Below are 22,514 nucleotides of genomic sequence, written 5' to 3'. Positions count from 1 at the left end.
GAGGCATGGGGGCTGCTCGAAGCCGGTAGCGCTCGGGCAGCTCGGCTCTTAAACAGAGCCGAAGAGTCAGGGGAGGAGCACAGCAGCCGGAGCCCGGGAGGGGAAGTGCCCGGCCGGCGGCTCAGGGTCCGGAGGCATGGGAGCTGCCCGAAGCCGGTAGTGCTCGGGCAGCTCGGCTTTAAACAGAGCAGAAGACTCAAGGTAGGGAGCACAGCAGCCACGGGAGGGGAAGTGCCCGGCCGGCGGTATTTTTCCCGGACATGTTCGGCTTTTCGGCAATTCCCCCCGGACGGGGGTTTGATTACCAAAAAGCCGGACATGTCCGGGAAAAACCGGACGTATGGTAACCCTATACAACATAAGCTCATAAATTTGCCGCCTCCCTCAGTGTGGGGAAAGATATGTACAACTTCTTCCCCCCTCCACCCCCCCGTTATAAATTGCACAAACTGGGTTTAATAATATGACTTAGGCTGGATGCAGAGTTTCTGTAGCTTAGCATTCTAGTTATTTCTCTTTAAAGACTAGAGTCCTCTGTCTCAGTCTGAACTCAGCCCTTGCCTTTCCGTCAGCTTAGTTCCTTTGTCTCTTTAGGTACTTTTAGCAGTCTTTCTTGGGTGGGAAGGCAGTGAAGGGAGAGTCCTGATTGCCTTACTCCCCAGCCTTAAATAAGATTTACATAAGGCGGGAATCTTTTGTTTCCCAGTCTTGACCTCCCCCTTCTTTTAGTGGAAAATTACTAGAAATCCAAGATGATGTTTATTACCAGGTGACAGGCCTACCTGACCTAGTAGTGGCACAGCTACATCCCAGGATGCCTCTCAGGAAGGAGAGAGATTAGTATCTTCAAAGTCTTATTGTTTCTTCCTAATGGCCCATCAAGGCTGATGGCTTGTTGTCTGATGGGTGTATCCCAAATACACACACCATTGTAATTGTTACATAGTCAATATTCCTAACATTAGATACAGAAATGATACATGCATACAAATTGGATAATTACATTCAGTAAATTATAACCTTTCCGATGATACCTTACAAGACCCATCTTGTATAAAATATCTCAGTTATGACATTTCCATATAATAAGAATATTTCCATAAATAATAATGGGGTATAACATCACAGACAGTTATTAATTGACTAGTCATAAAGAGACATTCATCATTCAGTAAATGTGAATATGGATTTTGGATGAATCATTAGAATTGGATTTGTCTTATGTGGCTAGGCCAAGCAGCTGTGTTTTCTGCTTTGTTTATAAAGTTGTTGAATGGCCTCATGGGGCAGAGTCATGTGGACATCAGAATGCTGAAAATGCTGTTGTTGGAATAGGAATTGTATTTTAAAATTGATTAGACTTTGTGTGTGATCTACTAGTAAATACTATGTAACAGTATTCCAGGGAAGGATGCGGTGTCGGAAAATACTACTTGTTTTGATGAGATATAGCAGTAACAATCAAAGCCCGTCTCGTCATAGCCAGGATTTGCAAAGATGGCCCATTGACCCCTTCAGATTGCATGGCAACGTTTCTTCTTTTGTAAATCCTATGGTATTATGTTTTACTTCTGGCTGTATGGAGATCAGTTTTCTATATCCTTTCTTTAACTAGACTCACAGACGCCTCTGACATTTTAGCAAAACATTTCTTTTCAGATAGACTGATCTGCATCAAACCACTGGTCATTATGACAATGTAATCACCATTTTTAATGTTGATTGCTTTAGCATTTTGCTATGAAGGAAAACATAATTTGCACTCTGATCCCTCTCTGTTTGATCCTGGTTGTGTCATACAACTTCACACCAACTGAATTTTCCTCTAATTTTCTTTCACTAATGGCATTTTTGTTTCTTTTGAATCATTATTTTTGTTCTTTATTTTTACATAGAAGGCCAGATTTTGATCCCTGTACTCATGTTAAAGGATATGATTCTGTCATGGAGGTCACGGGTTCAGTGACTTTAACAGACCTATGTGACTTCTTCAGCTTCAGCCCACTGCAGTGGCGGGGTTGGAGCAGCTGTCAACCCCCACCCAGGAGCAGTGGCAGAACTGGGTTCAGTGCCCAGGGCTGGGTCAGCCCACACCACAGGAGCAGTGGCCCGCAGTGGGACTCCCACTGTTAGTCCCTCCTCCGCAGGGTATTTTTAGGAAAAGTCACAGACAGGTCACAGTCTTCTGTGAATTTTTGTTTATTGCCCACAACCTGTTTGTGACTTTTGCTAAAAATACCCATGACAAAATCTTAACCTTACTCATGTTGAATAGCACCTGCTTCAGGATTAGCTACAGTGTCTTCAAAAGGACTACTTGTGGAGTAAAGCGCTACTCAGTGTAAGTAAAGGGATGAAAATTTGACCTGAAATTAAAGCTTCTCATTTCTAACCAATTTGTATAATGCTGTTCATTCTTGGTTAAGGATCCAGTTAAAAACTCAAACTAATATTGTTGATTTTGTACACCATTATTGTACAGTTGTTCCATTTCCATATTTTCTCATTTAGCTTGCTTTATAAACATTTTGAAAAGGTTGAAAGAAGAGGGTCAGACCTTGGAGTATTACTAGAGAGCTGAGGACTTAACATTCATTATTTATTGGCTGTTGGTCATGCAATTTTTGTTTAATTATTCTTACTTCTGCTCATTCTGGTGTGATTTTGAGTATTGTCTGGTATGCATAATCCCCAGGCAATTTCAAATGAGACATTCAAGGTTTTTTTTTTTTTTTTTTTTTTTTATTTCCTGGGGATTTTAAATTAGAGATTTTAGTTTTTTTTTTTTTTTTTTTCTTGGAAGGAAATTGTCCTGTTTTTGAAATTGATCCCATTATATAGCAGTGTTAGTATTGCTCTTGTTAGTACATGTTTTCATTTCAAGATGTTTACCCATTAACTCTTTTGAGATTAATCAAATGGTAAATCAATTAACATCAGTGACATCTTATCTGGATCTGTGGCTTACATGGCTAGTGAACAACTGTTTACTCACTTAAGTTCCAATTTTGACATGTTTTACAAATACTTGACTGCTTCTGTGATTGTTTCAGATGCTTTAAAATTGGCTCCTATGACTCCCTAGTTTGAAAAAAAAACCACCCTATTTTTTCTCCAAATGAACTGCTAGTTTGACTCCTTTCCAATTTCTTATTTTTGTCAAAGTTTCTGACAAAAGTTGGGGGCGAACAATTGCAGTCCTATTTGGTTTCAAATGAGGTGTCTACTGTAGAGAGGAAATTTCAATTTGGCAATAGCTCACTTCATAATACAGCGAAGGTTCTGTTGGAGGCTGTAGAAATCAGCTGAAATGCTGTTCTTATGCTGTTATATCTCTCTGCTGCCTTTGATATAATACACCAAAAGCTTGTCTATGTTTGAGACAACAACATAAATAAAAGAAAAATGTTATACTTCAATAGCTCTTGCACTAAGCAAACTGGCATGCAGGCACGAGAGAGAGGTTGAACTTATACACATCTGTTTACTGGGTACTTGACATTTAGCTTTAGGTTTTCAGTTTGAGAAATTGTTGTCTGAGTTTGGTTTTGATGATGGGATGTAGCAGGCAGATACAACAGTGGCCTCTTACGCAGAACTTTAAAACAGAACCACTATCAGGGTAGCTCGCTTTTCAAGGTTCCCCAATCTGGAAGTTTTTGGGGGGGTCTTCATTAAACCTTAACTGTGGGTTGTATTTTCATCTTGACACACTGTATGATTCCCCGTAATGAGAGCACTGTTCATTGAAAGGAGACTGGACCCCCCCCTGGTTTGTTTTTAATAATTAGCTGAATGTAGCTAGTCTTGAATATTGCCTTTTAAAACTGATGTGAATATTTTAGTGCCTTTTCTTCCCAGTAGTTTCGACAACTATAACGCCTTGCTTTGTGGAATCAGATTGTTCAGACTTCACCTAATAAAGAATGCAGCTCTTGGGATTCTCAGAGGTACTCTTGAAGCCTTGAGCCAGTGCTACATGTTTTCCTAAGACATTACATGGGCTCCTAGTGAAATTCCTGATCTGGTATAAAATTTTATTGATTTCTTTCTGAAGCATGTTACGTGCCTGCCCAAGCATACCATATCTTACAAGCCCTTAATGCCCACTACATTCCATGACATTCACTTTTTGCAGTTCTGTTTTTTTACCAGCTCTCAGCTGGATAAATACTTACTATCATACCAGTCCAATTGTCTAACTTGAAAAGAGACCCCTTCTTGGAAAACAAGCTATATTTATATTAATATTTTTAAATGTCCATCCATCACCAAAAGGCACTAATGCACCTTAAAAACAATGCAGTAATTTAACCACATGCTGCTCCAGTACCTCAGATGCGCACAAGAAGAATGAAATGGTCGTGATTAAACTGATCCAACTAGGAAGGAATGCAACAAGTTCTGAAAACCAAAAGAGATTTCAGCACAAATGATCTTGCTTCTTCCAAGTGAGTATTCCAGCTGATCTGCATACACCAACATCTTCAGGGCTCCAGTGCGAGCAGGACTTAGGGTACGTCTTCACTACCCGCCATATCGGCGGGTAGCAATCGATTTATCCGGGATCGATATATCGCATCTCGTTAAGACGCGATATATCGATCCCCGAACGCGCTCACCGTCGACTCCGGAACTCCACCAGAGCGAGTGGCGGTAGCGCAGTTGACGGGGGAGCCGTGGCCATCGATCCCGCGCCGTCTGGACCCCAGGTAATTCGATCCAAGATACTTCGACTTCAGCTACGCTATTCGCGTAGCTGAAGTTGTGTATCTTGGATTGATTTCCTCCCCCCTCCCCCAGTGTAGACCAGCCCTCTGTGTTGGCTTCACTAAAATACACAATACCTCCTTTGATGCTCCATTGGTAGCTAAAAAGGGATTTGATGCTAGGTCACATCAGAGTCTAGTTGACATTGGCCTCACACAACCTAGTGGGAAACGTGCTGCAAAGGAACAAGAGTCCATCCAAAAGTAAAATAGCAGTGTCAGCCCCCAAAAAACAAAAACAAACAAAAGAAAAAAATGAAAAAAATAGAGGGGAACGGTATATAGTTAAGTGACTCCACACCTGACTTTGAGGTGCCATTCATAACTCAGTTACAGTATATAAGACTTATTTTAAGCAATTCCTACTTGGTCAATATATATAAAAATTCTGTTGACTATGGTCCCATTTCAACTATTTAGACTGTGTGACCATTGGAGGACCCCTCCGCCCCCACCCCCTCCCCACATCTTACTTTTTAGTGTATTTTCTACACTTCCCAGGTTTACTGCCATTATATAGTATTGTGACTTATGAAGCTCAAATGTAATTGGTTTTCATTTCCTTCCTTTAATCTCATTCAGACAGATGAAATCCCTTTGATCACAAACCTGTTAATTTCCATCAGTCTATTTCTGTCTTTGCCCTGTGTGAAATAGAGGTACGTTTTACATAGAAGACTTGGATGTTTGCAGTAATTTCTGCATATCTGCTGCTTCCCTATGGAGTTCCAATTTACTGAAGCTAAAGTTTGTCATCTTAATTGTGTACAGCTCAGAAACCCGGCTTATGCAGCTCAGCAAGAAAATAAAACACTAATTTCTTCAGACCGAGTTATATGTAGGAAATTTTATAGACCTGACTGATTTCAACTACTTACTTCAAAAGATAAACAAGATACTATTTCTATGTTTAAGTATGGTATAGCATCCACAAAACAAGCATTTCAAAAGGTTAAATTTACAAGAAAATTAATTCTGGCAGATGTGAGGACAGTATAAAAATGAGAAACACTGCATTGAGTTCTGCACACCAAACTCTCAGACTGGTGAGTTTCTCTTGTGACTTCCTGTGTCAGGAAGAGCTCACAGAAAAATCAACCTGCTTGGATGGTTTCTGTTATCCTGCAGATGTTCCACATAGAAATTTCTCACTGAATTTAGTAGGCATTCCATGCATGAGAAAACTGCAGGACAATCAATCTATGGCCCTTGTTACCATGGTATCTGAGTGCCTCACAATCTTTAATGTATTTATCTTCACAATACCCCTGTGAGGTAGGGAAGCATTATCCCCAACTTCCAGATGGGGATTTGAGGCAGGAAGACACTAAGTGATTTGCCCAAGGTCACACAGGAACTTTATGATTGGAGCAGGGAATTGAACCTGCATCTCCTGAGTCCCAGCTTAGTGCCCTAGCTACTAGACCAGGGGTTCTCAAATTGGGGTTTGGGACACCTCAGCGGGTTGCAAGGTTCTTAAATGGGGGTTTATGAGCTGTTAGCCTCCACCCCAAACCCTGCTTTGCCTCCAGCATTTATAATGGTGATAAATATATAAAAAAGTGTTTTTAATTTTAATTTATAAGGGGGCGAGGGTCGCACTCAGAGGCTTGCTATGTGAAAGGTTTGAGCACAAAAGTTTGAGAACCACTGTACTAGACAGTATAGTTAACTAGTATTGGGCCTGATCCAGCACCATCCAAGTCAATGACAGTGTATGGGAACAGGAGCAGGGCTATTCAGAGGTTGATGTTTGGTGAGTAATGGTATGAGCACAAATCCCCATTTCCTCTTTTTTGTTTAATTTTTGTGAAGCCATACCATAGCTGCTCATTCTGTTGTTCATTTATCATTCTCACTATTAACAGCATTTTTGGAAGAACAGTTATATTCCCCATCTCATTGCTAACAGAACAAATGAGAAATTGCCAATGAACACCACCATAATCCATGGCCTTTTAAGCTATGGTTTTAGAAAGGAAGTCCTCCTGAGAATATGTATCTGTGAAACAAAGGGCATCTGGAAGGCTACATTCTCTAAAGATTTCTTCTGTTCCTGAGAGAGAAAAAAAAAAGGTAGTTCATTCACAGTGGAGACCCAGATGGGATCCTCTTTTGTCATCCTTGGGACGGAATCATTATTTACATATTGTAGAAACTCATATATGTGTTGTCAGTCGCTTGCCCATTGTCACAGATCCACAGGATCAGTGCTGCTTTCCAGGTTCTAAACAGTCCCTTGGAGGTACCTGTTCAGAATGCCACCCCCAAGGGTTCTACTCTTCTTTAAGGGTAGGCCATGTTGCCTCTGTGCCTCCAAGACTGATTCTCTGGGCTCTTGCACTCCCATTTCACACTGTGAGTTCCTTCCAGCGAGTCCAACTGAGAGAGACTCCTCCTCAGAGACTTTTATACTCTTCAGAGACCAGTGAACCTCTGCAATTATTTGCAGTGACCCCAGGCAGCCTTTTCAAAATAAAGTAGAATTTATTAGTCAACTGGAACACTACATCAGAAGCCCTTAGTTTAGCATGGAGAAGCAAAGGTTAAGATATAGTCCATACTGACCAAGCCAGTGCAATCAGCCGTGCTGCTGTGGAATCCATTTCTGGCTCTGACTCACTGTCAGTCTCAGGTGAGAGCTGCCGAGTCTCTCCAACAGCCACCCCCAAGCCCCTGCCAACCCCTGTGGAGTTCACATGTTCTGCCTGCTGGATAAGCATCAGTTGCTCAATCCTTAGGGCTCCCAATGTCTTTGTGGATCGATCCTCCATTGATATGGATCGGTTTCAGACAGTTCTTTAATGACCTATTCATTCCCCCTCCCAACAGTTACATGACAACACCTCATGTCTCCTGCTCTGCCCCAAGAGCAGCTTTTTATTTTTAACCCTTTTGCACCCATAGGGTAGCAATGCAAAGTACAGAGGGAAACTGAGGCACACACAGGACTAATAAAATAGTGCAGAAAATTTCCACTTCATCACAGCCATTAACTACCCAGATTCATTGCTGGGAGTTTTGGGTACCTAAAGAATACAGGATTGATCTCTGACTGATTACCAGTAGTTAATCTGGCTATAATGAGCAAGTCAATGACAACATAGACTCACGCTTCCATAATGACTACAATGGAAGTTTAGAGTGTGAAAGGAATCTGAAATAGCTTGTGATCTGTTATGCTTTTCTTCTCTTGAGCATGTCTGAGGTATGCAACCATGTACAGATGCAATGTGAAGCACTTGGTGGTCATATTACTTATCTCTAGGTCAAATACACTTTTTTTGTCCCTCCTTGTAAATTTCACGTGTAGAATACTGAGTGCATGTATTTTACAGGCTGCCTATCAATTAATGCATCTCTCTTAATCGAAAAAGAACAGTAGAGGTAGAAATAATTTGATACATCAATCCTGTAAAGCTGGGTCACGTTACTTTGATCACCAGTCTTGTTTGTGGATTTGTTTTTTAACTTGTGTAACTTTTTTTTTTTTCCTTTTTTGGTAAGAAAATTCTGATTTTCACTTTGTCTTTGCCCTTTTCCTTAGTCCATCTCTGACCTGGAGAGACGTACAGCATATTATTGTAAGGACTTCACGTGCAGGACATCTGAATTCTAATGACTGGAAAACCAATGCTGCTGGTTATAAGGGTGAGAGCTTCCTTCCTTATTCACCATGACAGGCAAAAACAAAATCGACCATTTAAAGGCGAAGCTGAGGGAAATAATCTCAGATGGTTTGTCTGTCACCTGCAGTATGTGCAGCTTTTGGTCTTTTTCATTAACAAAAGAGAGATGTTCCTTCTCCTCCTTTAAAGACTGGGATTTGAAATTACTAGAAAAGTAAAAATTATGGACTGAATTTTGGTCAACCCTTTCTGCCTACTTTTTGCTACGTTGGTAGCACAAAGCAGGCAGTAAAGTATCTTAACCAGGTGTTTGTGTCTTCCAGGCACAGGTGTACAGATGGTCTAGCTTGATGTTAAGGTCACAGAATTTAATGTCAAGCAAACCTGAAATAAAACATTTCAATTCGGGAATATAAGGGATTTTGATTGAAAATGGAGAAATGGAACATTTTGACATTACTGAATAGAAATTTTTTCAGAACATTTCATTCTACACAAAGAAGGCTTTGATATTTCAGCTGTTTGCCCTGATTTGGGATGAAAACAAGTGTCAAAATATCAGACTGACTCGAGGGACAGAATTCCAGTTTTCACTCAGACATTTTAAAAAATGTCTAGAGTTTTTTGAAATTTTGAAAAGTTCTCACTAAATGTTTTACTGGTTTTGACCAGCTGTTACAGATATATATACATACCGTCATAGTCAATGACTAGCAATACCATATAATTCTGCTTATATTTTAGAGATGGGCTAAAATTGGACCTTGAATCTAAACACCTCTGAATTTCAAGATGGTTTAAATTCTAGTTCCTATTTCTAAACCCTTTATTGGCTTTATTTCTGGGTTGGATGCAAAACTCAGACGGTCTATTTCTGATTCCATTCTCATGAGAATTCCACCCAAGTTTTAAGATGAGCCTATCTTGTGAGATTTATGCCATTTTGTGCCAAAAACTCCTGAGAACAGTTCACAAAGTATCAGAGCCATCAAATTTTCACACAATTTCACACTAAAATTTGGCCTTGAATCTAAGCTCTAGCTTTAACCTATTCCAGACCACAGAACATCCACCACAGAACATATTTAATATGTAATTCTGCCCCATGACATTTCCGCTGCATCTGAATTAGAAAGAGAAAAAAAGCCCCTTTCGTTTTTGGATCCAGTCGAGAACCTAAACGATAGAGGATAGTTTTGAACATGGGGATTCAACTCCAGACCACCTCAAAATTAAAATGTTTTCACATTCAAGGTTCTGGTTTTGACCCATTTACAATACATATAAAAAAGACAGAGAGAGGTACAAAGGCCCAAACCTACTTGCAAGAACATACAGAGAGATACTTAATGATGTTGTCAATATAGTACTTGTCACTGTGAGGCATAGCCTGGCATTAAAAATGTATTGGAAGGAAATGTGTATTGATATCTTATTATTGTGCTTGAAACGATCTAGACTGTGTCTTCAAGTGGTGTAAATTGTAGCATTTTGGTGACTATCTAATTTTCAGAATTCTATCCCTTTGTATTTTTTCACCTGTTCCCAAGAAAGGCAATAACGTCATAGTACTCAGTATCATACTCTGATGTATCTTAGAGCAGTTGTCTCTCATTAGCAAATTGAAGAGTTGTATTAACACATGGTATACTAGCAGCAGTAACAGAGCCTTTATAGTTACAACTATTCTTTCTCTGGCTTAACCCCCCAACAACTGGAAGACACACATGTGCTATGTTTGAATTGTGGTGGCAGATATTTATGAGGTAAAGGAGTTAAGGAGGGTTTCTCCCCCACTTGTCTAAAATCATGAAAGTAGACGTGGATGACTGTGGGGAGGCAGGAAATACAACTTCACCGGGCAAAACTCGGCAGTAGACTTCATGGTGGAATTCAAAAGGAGCAAGACAAACTAAGTGCCTCGACCTCTGTGGAGCTAAGGATCAACTTTAACCCAAATAAAGCACCAGTTTTAACTACATTATTTTGGCAACTTAGGCTAAGCAAATGGTTCCAATAAAAATCCATCTCTCTTTAAACCTCTGTTGGTTTTGGATAGAAGAGAAGCAAAAGAGTTAGATTAAATCACAACATCCAAACCTGAGCTCGAAGGGGGAGTTGCACACCGCTGCTGGCAAGAATGAGACTGTATTTTACTAGTGCACGTGGCAATATTTAGTATAATATTTCACTATTATCCTTCACTGCTGCCAAGAATAACAGTTAAAGTATGGGTTTTTCATAGATGAATTACTCTGATCCTTGTGGAATTGTATCATAATTTTGTTGATGTCAAGACCCATATTTCTTCCAAAGCATGTTCATAACAAGGCCGAAAAGAGAATTTTTCTGAAATTGACTAAGGCAAAGTGAGGCACAAGAAACAAGCTGCCTTTCTTCCATGAATGCTAGAAGATAAAGGAGAAGGGGGCGGGGGGATTGGTTCTTTAGAAATGAGAAATCAAAGGGTGAAAACAACAAAAACTTGGAAGAACCTCTCACTCAAAGGGTCAGCAAAAGCTGGTACTTGAAAGTGGGTCAGCCTGCCTGTTCAGTGGGCTGGCTGGCTGGGCTGCATGGCAACACCGTCCCTCAGCACAGTTACTCTCACTGTTTGTCATTGGGGAACAGAAAGGAGGAGCTCACAAATGTAGCTATTGGCTACAAGGTCTCCAGTTTTCTTTCTTTCTTTTTTACACTAATGAAAAAGATTAACTAATGAATAATACTTGAGCTGCCTTATGCTTTGCACTGCAGTGATACCACTTTTCCTCTCCCCCCTCCTCCTTCCAGTATACTTTTTCTGGAGAATAAACAGCACTTATTAAATACCAGTCAACTGAATGAATCTCATGGTCAGAAATGGGTTTTCTTTTTAATTATTATTTCACTGAGAGTCAACAGGTGTCTTTACACAGTAGCTTAGGACAAGGCACTCTCAAAAAAATAAATAGTTTTGAAAATTTATTTTACAAGCACTCCCAGTCACAGACCTTGGTCATATGGTTTGCAGTACATCCTTGATCACTACAAAAAATTGGCAAACTATAGAATGCTCAGCATGGCTAGATTCTACTTGTTATTCCACCTCAAATAATTTCTTTTTATAACTAATGCAGGCCTCTGGTCTAACAAAAAGTTAGAGAGCATCCTTTTTCCTTCCTTTCTTAGGGGTATCAAAACTGTTGATCTTTATCTACTACAGTAGATTGCTTTGGAAAGGTTACTTGCTCGTTCAAGTGTTCAATCAGCAGTGTAGGTTGATATTGAAATCATAAAAGAAACATGCAGCATCAGTGCTCACTTGTCTATAGGTTGAAAGAAAACAGAATGCAACAAAGTAATTTTAAGAAGCATAATCATCTCTTCTGAATGGCATCACTGAGCAGGTATTCACAGTTAGGATCTTAATTTAAGGAGCTTCCCATTTCATACTTCTTTACGTGGTACTAAAGTTCCATGAGCAGTCCAAGACTGTGCATTCTAGCGGCGAGTACAGCATTAGGGGGTCAGGAATGCCAGAATTCTAATCCTGACTCTGCCAGTGATTTACTATGTGGTCTTGGGCAACTCATTTCACCCCTGCCTCACTTTCCCTCATCTCTAAAATGGAGATAATATTACTGATGAGAGCAAAATCCAATTTAGCAAAAAATATCAAAACTTTAACAGATTGTTTCCATTTTCTGACCACCTCTACAGGCTTTTGCCCCACTGGAGACATTCCAGTTGCCTGTAAGAACTGCAAGTGATATGTACCTTTTTGCATCCCACCTCCCCAGCAGCATAGCTATGGTTTGTAAAGCAATGACAGGGCATTTAAGACCTAATCCTGCACCATTGATGGCAACTAAATGTCACCACTGACTTCACTGGGAGCATGTTTGAATGTTTAATGTTTGAATAGGCGCTTGAAGGTGTAAACTGCTATATAACTGCTGAGTATTCTTATGATGTGCAGAGCTTGTATTGGATGGGGGCAACATTGGAGAAACACAGAAAGAGGAAAATAAGACAACACCATTTGTATTCTGATAATAGATCAGGTTTAAACTGATGTCAAAGGTAAGTATTCAAACAAAATTCAGAGAACAACTGCAGTGTCTGCACAACATTGTGGGTTATTTCAAAAGAGCTGAATCGGCTTCCCGTACACATTCCGTCACACATTTTAAATCATGATTTAAGAATTAGATTCTAATCATTGCTAACAAATATAAGAATTCTGAATGTGACAAACTTTACATTCTAAGCTCTCTTGATTTATAGCAGCCACCTATGAGACCTTTTGTCAGCCAAAAATACTCAGAGTGCAGTTCTCTCTGGCCATACCCTATTCTTCCCCCCTTAGGGGCTGCAGGTCAGTGTAGTAGTATAGAACCATTCCCATAGCTCTGCACCACCCAGGGAACCCTCTTAAACCAACACCGTAAAAAAGGTGCAGTAGCACACAGAGTCTAGACCATTGGATGTAGGGTAACTCAGTAGAGGATTCTAGCATCCTTCATCAGGGCCCTAGCATCTGCCACTCTACTATGGCATTCTAATACTTCATGCATTATATTTATCAAGAAGCAGGAAAGACTATTACATCATGCACCTTCCAACAAAAGCCAGATCCTTCAGCAATCACCTTTAATCAGCAAATTAAGCGCAGGGGAGGGGAATGAAAAAACACCTTCATTAATGAAATGTCCTTGAAAACTGCCAAGTCAGTATGACCCCATGAGTTAGTTTAGCAGGCCCTCAGCTTCCCAGTCCATGTGGATTTAAAGTTTGAGAGATATCCCCAAGCTATTTCCTTGACCACAGTTGAACATCTAGATGCTATTATTAATTTATGGCCTTACGTGATTAATTTCATTTTAACTCTCATTTTGCTGCCCTTTGCTTACATCACGGGCTTTTGGTGTTGTTCTGAACACATGAGGGCAGTACTCGGCATAGCACCAGGGAAGCAGATGGAAGAAGTCCCTAAAATTAATTGGGATTCTGTCAGAAATGTAGTCCCCGACTTCTCCCAATAAGGAACCACATTGGCAGAATACACATTATAGGTGAGCAGCATGGGCCAGGAGGAGGAGTGCCCAGTGATAGTGGTGACCATTTAGAATTGTCAAACAAGTTTAAATATCACAGAAATCATAGGATTGACGCCAGCACCTTTATCATTTCATTTGTATAAAGTATCATTACAGTTATTACTGTGGAAACTGAGGGGTGGAGGAGATAGAATGTAAATGGTAGGGGAAATAGGGCCATAAATCTTTAATTTTTCAATACAGGGTTTTAGATGATTGTGGGACCTAGAAATTATAGGGTTTTATTTGGCAGACATTGGCTCTTGTTTCCTCGATCATTTCCTCCGTCCCATCAGCAAATGCTCAGATGGCAGTTATCAGTAATGTTAAAATTACTTTGGGAGCTATTCAGTGCTCCAAATTTAAAATTGGTTAAACAAATTGCCTGGTTTCTGAACCTTATCTGCCTTTGCAAGAATCGCCAAATGTTTTTGGGATGCTGGGGAAGGTAGAACAGAAAGTGAGAGGAGATCTTGTGTAGGAGTCTGCAACCTGAAAGCTTGTCAGATCCTTCTCAGGGATTTTTATTTTTGCTTAATAGAAATTGATATATCTCCCAATTTTGCTTTTTAAATGAAAAGAGATAGCTGAGCACAGGAACAGCAGCTACATGGTTAGGTAGTTCCAGAGACAAGGAGTTCCAGAGAAAGGAAAAAGGATGCCTGGAAAGAGCCCAAAAAATCCTCATTTCTCCTCCCAACTTTAAACCCATCAAAAGCTCCTCTAGCTGAGGCTGCTGTGTCTGCAGTGCCTACAAACCCTATTCAAGGATGAGATGGATTGTGGTTGGCACCTTACAAACAAGCAATAAAGAAGACAGTCCTTGCCCCAGAGAGCTTCCAGGCTTGGTATCCATTGCATAATCCAGGCTATGAACAAACAGTTTTCAAGAAATGTACATTATAAAAATTGCAGACTGAACTGACAGCACCCAACACCAGCCAGCCCACAGATCAGATAACATTTGACTTTTCCCCTTTAACACACCTTAATGCAACCCTTTCTCAAAGCCTGGGGGAAGAAAAATTAGCCTTGTAGCATGCATGCCCTACAGGTCAACAGACTCAGGCTCTGCATGAAAAACTAAAATGATACGTTTCCGGTTTGCAATAATAACTATTCCTAGTAAGACTAGAGTTATTGAATTAAACATGAGTAAGAAATGGTTATGCTGGAAAGACAGAACACTTTGCCTTTAGTCCTTAAAAATAAAAAGCCCAAGGAATATGTGCAATTACATAATTACATTGATGTGCACTGTTATAACAACCATCCTTGGAAATTGGGAGATTTTGCAGTCTAGCTGCCTAGCTTTACACATACACCCATGGGAATTCTATGCAGATGTTAGGTGCAGAGTTTTGTGGGTGGAGCTCAGTTCTCTCTCTCTCTGGGCCAATGGAGTTTGATTTTCATTGTGTTTTATTGGGTATTTTCAGTAATTATATTCACAAATATTCTGCCACCAGGGTGACTATATTGTTTAGTGGACAGAGCTTGGGACTGGGATTCAGGGCTCTTAGGGTGAAATCATGGTCCCATTGAAGTAAATGGGAACTTTGCCATTAACTTGCAAGGGTCCAGGATGTCACCCTTAGGTCTATTTTTTACATTGCCAATTACTCTGTGAGACTTTGGCCAATTATTTAACTTCTCTTTGTCTTAGTTCACTTATCTGTACCTATTATAATACTTACACACCTTACAGGGTTATTGAGATGGATATTTAATTATAAATACTTATTGTATTATTATTTATTAAATATGTATACCGTAACCACAATTTATGTTTTAGTCGTCCATCTGTTGCTGAAATCTGATACTGTCCCTGTGCTCAGTCAGGTGTTCTTTTAACTGTTGATATTTTACTGGAACATAAGCACTTTCAAAAAGATACAGAAATTACATAAGGCAACACAAGAGAGATGTTCTTCACTATGTACCTGATACTCTAAGCAGCACAGAAATGGTATCTGTGTGTCTATAGCTAAAGATCTGTCAGCATTTCCACTTCTAATTCACTCAACTAATCTGTCATAATTTGTTCTGAGTTATTTGCTTATAAATTCTCAGTGAAAGGTTGTTTGTTTGTTTGTTTTCTGTAATCCAAATATGGTTAGATCCATCTGTTTTTAATATCTAGGGGAAACCTCAGATTTACATTCAAGGGGAAATTTGGCTTGAAGAGTCTTAAAAAGGGAAATGAGGGTTTTTTTAAATACATTTTGTGCTCCAGGCACAAATGGCTTGTTTTGTTTAAAGAAAATTTACAGACAGTTGGTTTTGCAATGGAGTTTCTCTTTTGGAGAAATACACTGTAAAATGACCATCACTGAGTTTAAAAATAATATCTTACATTACCACACATGCATCATAGCCAACTTTCTTTCAACAAACCTTTTATAAAGCTAGTGCACCAGCATATAACCCTTAGATTTATTCCCTTCATACAGGAGGAGTCATTTTATAAGAGAGAGAAATGAATGGCTTCAGTGCAGATTTTATGGCCAAAATCCTATTATACAGCGTGATACCCGTGCCAGAGGGTGGGGGGCAATCATAGAAAAAGTAGAGGTAGGGCAGATTTTCTCATTCTATCATGACACTTTTCACGAGGTAACTTTTCTAGGGACAAAGGAAAGAGCAGGTTTCTTGATCACTCTGATAAAATTCTCAACAAATATGATAAATGCAATGGTGTTTTTCTGTGATGTGGATGACAATGCATCCATTGGTAGTGGACTTAACTAGTGACCTATTTCTGATAAGCTATCAAATGACCATCAAAGAGTAATGACTTTCATTACTGCCCAGGGCCTGATTTGCATCACTGACCCAGAAGTGAAGAGCTCTGTCTCCTATTACAAGTCCTTTTAGTCAACCAGTCTTCATCTAGTGAATAAGCTAATATGCAGGTGTATTTTAAATTCCTGAAATAGGCAATTACTGTGAGGATGTAATTATAAATGCAATCTGCAGGTTGATCTTCTGCATCCTAAGGTGGTCTTTGTTGTTTTTTAAGGTGGATTTAGGTCTCATAAAGGATGCTATATTGACAAAACTGCAAACGGAAACTGAACCGACAGTGGAAGTATAAACTTCCACATGCTGCTCTGCCAGTGTGCCACAGACCTCTTTATTTTATTTCTTATAGATCACAGAACAGTCAATAGTGACTTTCAGTCAGATCGTTCGATCTACCAATAAAATCTATATGGTAGTCTTGCGTGTGGTGTTGGATAATATAGTGTTGGTATTATCTGAAGAAATCAAGCTGTACTGATACAAATCAATCACTGGGTAACTCCTCACTTAAAGTCGTCCAGGTTAACGTTGTTTCGTTGTTACGTTGCTGAACAATTAGGGAACATGCTCGTTTAAAGTTGTGCAATGCTCCCTTCTAACCAGGGCCGGCTCTGGCTTTTTTGCCGCCCTAGGCAAAAAAGCCTCCGGCCGCCCCCCCCAGCGGGGGGGGGCAGCCGGAGCCCCGACAGGGGCTCCGCTCTCCCCCCGGCGGCCGGGGGGAGGGCGCCAGGGGGGAGGGCGGCCGGAGGGGAGGGCGGTGAGCCCCGGCGGGGGCTCGGCTCTCCCCCCGACCCCGGCGGCCAGAGCGGCCGTTGGCCGGGGCGAGGGCGGGGGGGGCGGCCAGAGCGCCTTGGGGAGGGCGGCGAGCCCGGCTGTGGCCCCGCGCTCCCCGGCGGCCGGAGCGCCGCGCCGCCCCCCTCCAGGTGCCGCCCCAAGCACCAGCTTGGGTGCCTGGTGCCTGGAGCCGGCCCTGCTTCTAACGTTGTTTGGCAGCCGCCTGCTTTGTCCACTGCTTGCAGGAAGAGCAGCCCGGTGGAGCTAGCTGGTAGGTGGTTGGAACCAGAGTGGACTGAAAGCCCCCCTATCAGCTCCCACTATTAGCTCCTCGCTCCCCTAAGTTCCCTGTGCAGCAGCTGCCCAGCAGGCTAGCAATTGCAGCTGTCCCTCCCCCCACTGCCATGTGCTGCTCCTGCCCTCTGCCTGGGAGCTGCTCCCCGAGACTCCTGCTTGCTGTGGGGGGGAGTTAGAGGGGGCCTAATGTCAGGGGGGACACACGACAGAGGGAGCTTCCAGGCAGCAGCAGCTGTGGTTGGGTCTCAGCTTGCTGATCTAATTAACAAGGCAGTGTACTTCTGACCCCACTAATCATACTTAAAGGGGAAATGCGCATCTCTCTTTCTCTCACACACACACAGGGTGTGTGTTTCTGTCTCTGTCTGCCCTCCCTCCTTTCCTGCTGCCTTGTACAGTAGAGTGTGAGAGTTAACCCTTGAGGGCTCAGCCAACTGCTAGTTCATCATTTAGCAGTAAGGCATTCCCTGGGAAATATCCCACCCTCTGATTCCTCCACCTCAACCAAGCTTCACAATCATCATCACTGTGTACCAGTATTAAATTGTTTGTTTAAAACTTATAGTGTGTGTGTGTGTGTGTGTGTGTGTGTGTGTGTGTGTGTATTATATATATATATATATACACAGTCTTTTGTCTGGTGAAAAAAAATTCCCTGGAACCTAACCCCCTCATTTACATTAATTCTTATGGGGAAATGGGATTCACTTAACATCGTTTCGCTTAAAGTCGCATTTTTCAGGAACATAACTCCAATGTTAAGTGAGGAGTTACTGTAATTACATGTAGAAGTTAAGCACAAGTTTTATTGAACAAATAACGTACATTGTATCCTTTTTCTGATTATTTGCTATCACTTTTCTATCTACATATCTGGCCCCCAAATTTTCAGTGTATCCCATTAGAATGTAATGTAATAAAGAGGGTAGTACACAGTGCACCTTTCTGTCCTACAAACAGACTATTATGTTGTGTGATCCTTGGAACAGAAACTGAAAATTCCTTCTATTCCGGCCGAGTCCTTAGAGTTATCTGTATTTTGGGGAAATATGTGGTTTTCTGTTGTCTTGGTTCTAAGCAGAAACATTTATATTTTGGTTATAAGCAGAAACATAAAAATGCAAGGAATACGATTGCATTCTTTCTATGTCCTCCTTTGAGTTTCAAATACATTATGTGAATTTGAAAAGCATGAGTGTTGGTTTTATCCCCAAGAGTAAAAAGAACAGTATCACATAATTTGTTGTTGGCTGTGCAGTACAGTTATGAGTTTCAAAAGTCAAATCCCATTATTTTAAATTACTGGTAGCTTTTGGCACAACACAAGGGAATTGAGATTTAAGGATGCGGCTGAAAACCACTAAGTTCTAATTCAAAATCTCAAAAATTCTTTTAGTTGAAATTGACACAGGCCAAATAGGACAAAGCTTAAGCGGTGCTGCTTAAAAACAAACACATTTTTCTTGTAGCATCCTTTACCATCCCTGCATTTTTCCTTTAAATACATCTGCTTTATACTTGACATACCAAAATACTTCTAACATTTGCAATAAAACTAATCAAATGACAGAAATTAATTAAAGAAATGTGGAATTAGAACTATATCTATTTAGTAAGTTATCCATCTTTAATAACCTGTCAAAAGTAGAAGTTTGGGAAGAAGATCTATTCTAAGATCATCTTGCAGAAAGATGAGGGATGGAAAAAGTTGTAGGATGAGTAAGAAGGGGAGAGTGGCTAATTTCAGGAGTCTTAAGAATCTCCTCATGTTTAAGATATTGTGAAATCCTTTAAAAAAAAATATTGACCAAATTCCTGTGAAATACAGACATCCTTGTAGATGAGAAGGACAATCTACAGGCAAGCCGGGAGAATTGAAAGGGGGAAGCTTTTCACTGCCAATTAAACACAGATGTTTTGGAATCTCTGTTGTCAAGTACAGAGTTGCCAGCACAATATCTGGCATCAGCATATCCAAAAAAAACCACAAGATCTAAAACACAGTCTAACAGAGCAACCCTGTGTAAAGAGGAGTACTGCAAAATTTCCTAATCAGGTGTAATAATGTTCCTGTTTACTTTCACCACAGCACTAGTTACACTTGCACCTCTGTCTGGTAAATATGCACAAAACCAATACAGCTGTGGAAACAAATTCAGATTCAGTCTTGTATTTTAAAGCATTTCAGTGCAGATGATTCTGTCCTCATTTGATTTTCAGTGAGATTGATATAGATGTCTGGGTCTAGAATAACACAAAACAAATCCAAAAATCCAAAGAAATCCTGTGATTTTATTTCTCCAAAGCTGAGCAACATCTAAAAGCACAGAAACATGCCATATATAGTGGCATTTCAGGCAAGTAATTTTGCAGATTCCAGCTGGCTGGATACATACCAGTGGCTTTAGAAGAGATCAGGGGCCAGATCCACAGTTGGTGTAAATTCACTTCACTGGCAATTTACGCCAGTTGAGACTCTTCCCCCAGATGTATTTCTAAACTCTCATACTGCCAGCAGTGTCTTCTATTGATTCAATATTGGTAGTATAAAGCATGCACCAACATGAACATTAGGCAATACCTCTACACTCTCAAAGCCGTTTTCAGGGATTGGAAAATTAGAGGGAATAGTGACAACTGCTGGATAATATCAAATGAGGAGAAGACATTCTGCCTCCCATGTAGTTGTTTCATTTGTTTCTGTCAATCCAGTATCTGAAGAGGGATATAATAATCAGGCGCTTTTATAGTGGCTAAACGGTCTGTGAGAAGAGGTGATCAGAAGAACTGAAGATCATTTCATTAAAATGGACAAGGACAAAATGTGGTAGCATAGCTTACATTCTGTTTAGCTCTATTAGACATTATAAGTACTGTATTTTCAATGTGGCCCAATTCACCTAGAGACTGTATGAGATTTTAAATTATGACTGAATTTATAAATAACAGCCATTAATACTTCTGCATATGACCAAATCTTGGGAATAGATTCTGTCCTTTAAAGGCTGCACTTCAGAGGGGGCAGCACATAATATGAGGTTTACATCACCTTTATGTATAAACAAGAACAGTCTTTTCCTAAACATCCTACATCTTTTCCTATACATGAGAGCGTTGGCCCAAAATAAAGGGATTATGTACCTTTCCTAGAAAAACTCGGGAAGATCTGATAAGCTTGTACAGTTAGTCATTGCTAGATGGTCTCTGCTTTTATAGTGGGGGTTGGAGGAGCTGCTCTGTGGATAAATAAATGGACATTAGCCTCTAGGAATGTTAGTTATTCTTCTTTAATGGTAAGAAGAGTAAAGAGATCAGCTAAAATTCAATATTTGCTTTGTGAGACTAGTTTTCCCTTAAACCTGTCCTTTTATGTATATGTAAAGCTCTGTGCACACCTGTGAAACTGTATAAACAATAGTAGGCCAAGTTACATGTGTGTGCATGAGGAGATACATGGCTCAAGGAACACTTTTGCCCTTTACACCCCTGAGCAACCCGTGGAGCACAGTTGCAGTCCCTCCTCTCAGAGAGTGCAGAGGCTGCTTCCTCCCAACACGCCCGACAGCATTATTATGTCAAAGAGAGTGGAGAGGAGGTAAGACCATGGGCTCCCTATGCATTGACCAGCCAGCAGAGTTAAATGGGCATAGAGGGGGAGTACATTGCTACTGAAGTGGCACAGCAGCAGGTTTGCTCCCATTCCATATTCCTCTTCTCTGTCAATGAGGTAGAAATCTCCCTGAAGCTCTGCCTGTGAAGGGTCATCTCCACACCATCACTAACATAGGCAGAGCCATAAAGTCACAAATGAACCCAATAATAATTCCTAGTAATTATGATGTGCAGCACATAATGTGTACAAGTATCAGAGGGGTAGCCGTGTTAGTCTGAATCTGTAAAAAGCAACAGAGGGTCCTGTGGCACCTTTAAGACTAACAGAAGTATTGGGAGCATAAGCTTTCATGGGTAAGAACCTCACTTCTTCAGATGCAAGTAATGGAAATCTCCAGAGGCAGGTATAAATCAGTATGGAGATAACGAGGTTAGTTCAATCAGGGAGGGTGAGGTGCTCTGCTAGCAGTTGAGGTGTGAACACCAAGGGAAGAGAAACTGCTTCTGTAGTTGGATAGCCATTCACAGTCTTTGTTTAATCCTGATCTGATGGTGTCAAATTTGCAAATGAACAGGTTTTTGTATATTGCCGTTCCTGATATCTGACTTGTGTCCATTTATCCTCTTGCGTAGTGACTGTCCAGTTTGGCCAATGTACATAGCAGAGGGGCATTGCTGGCACATGATGGCATATATAACATTGGTGGACGTGCAGGTGAATGAGCCGGTGATGTTGTAGCTGATCTGGTTAGGTCCTGTGATGGTGTTGCTGGTGTAGATATGTGGGCAGAGTTGGCATCGAGATTTGTTGCATGGGTTGGTTCCTGAGTTAGAGTTGTTATGGTGCGATGCGTGGTTGCTGGTGAGAATATGCTTAAGGTTGGCGGGTTGTCTGTGGGCGAGGACTGGCCTGCCTCCCAAGGTCTGTGAAAGTGAGGGATCATTGTCCAGGATGGGTTGTAGATCACTGATGATGCGTTGGAGAGGTTTAAGCTGAGGACTGTAGGTGATGGCCAATGGAGTTCTGTTGGTTTCTTTTTTGGGCCTGTCTTGTAGCAGGAGGCTTCTGGGTACACGTCTGGCTCTGTTGATTTGTTTCTTTATTTCCTTGTGTGGGTATCGTAGCTTTGAGAATGCTTGGTGAAGATCTTGTAGGTGTTGGTCTCTGTCTGAGGGGTTGGAGCAGGTGCGGTTGTACCTCAGTGCTTGGCTGTAGACGATGGATCGTGTGGTGTGTCCGGGGTGGAAGCTGGAGGCATGAAGGTAGGCATAGCGGTCGGTGGGTTTTCAAAAACCTGTACAAAAACCTGTAGGAGAACACTTCAACCTCCCCAGACACACAATAGCAAATGTAAAGGTAGCCATCTTACAGTAAAAAAACTTCAGGACCAGACTCCAAAGAGAAACTGCTGAGCTCCAGTTCATTTGCAAATTTGACACCATCAGATCAGGATTAAACAAAGACTGTGAATGGCTATCCAACTACAGAAGCAGTTTCTCCTCCCTTGGTGTTCACACCTCAACTGCTAGCAGAGCACCTCACCCTC

At 41.0% G+C, this 22,514-nt stretch overlaps 1 protein-coding gene across 3 annotated transcripts in view; it reads left to right on the top strand.

Annotated features, from left to right (window-relative positions):
* The window catches only part of PCSK5 (proprotein convertase subtilisin/kexin type 5), a 296,183-nt gene that overhangs the window by 168,983 nt on the left and 104,686 nt on the right, over positions 1 to 22,514 (top strand). For all 3 annotated transcript variants that reach the window (XM_026652353.2, XM_029911707.1, XM_026652352.1), the window contains exon 10: positions 8,317 to 8,420. In XM_026652353.2, coding sequence (XP_026508138.1) covers positions 8,317 to 8,420 — 104 coding nt within the window. The remainder of the gene's footprint in view (positions 1 to 8,316; positions 8,421 to 22,514) is intronic.

This window comes from Terrapene carolina, unplaced genomic scaffold, assembly GCF_002925995.2.
Source record: "Terrapene carolina triunguis isolate 2854851 unplaced genomic scaffold, T_m_triunguis-2.0 Scaffold113, whole genome shotgun sequence".
NCBI lineage: Eukaryota > Metazoa > Chordata > Testudines > Emydidae > Terrapene > Terrapene triunguis.
Note: the sequence above shows the minus strand (reverse complement) of the source record. Positions and strands in the feature narration are given on the sequence as shown.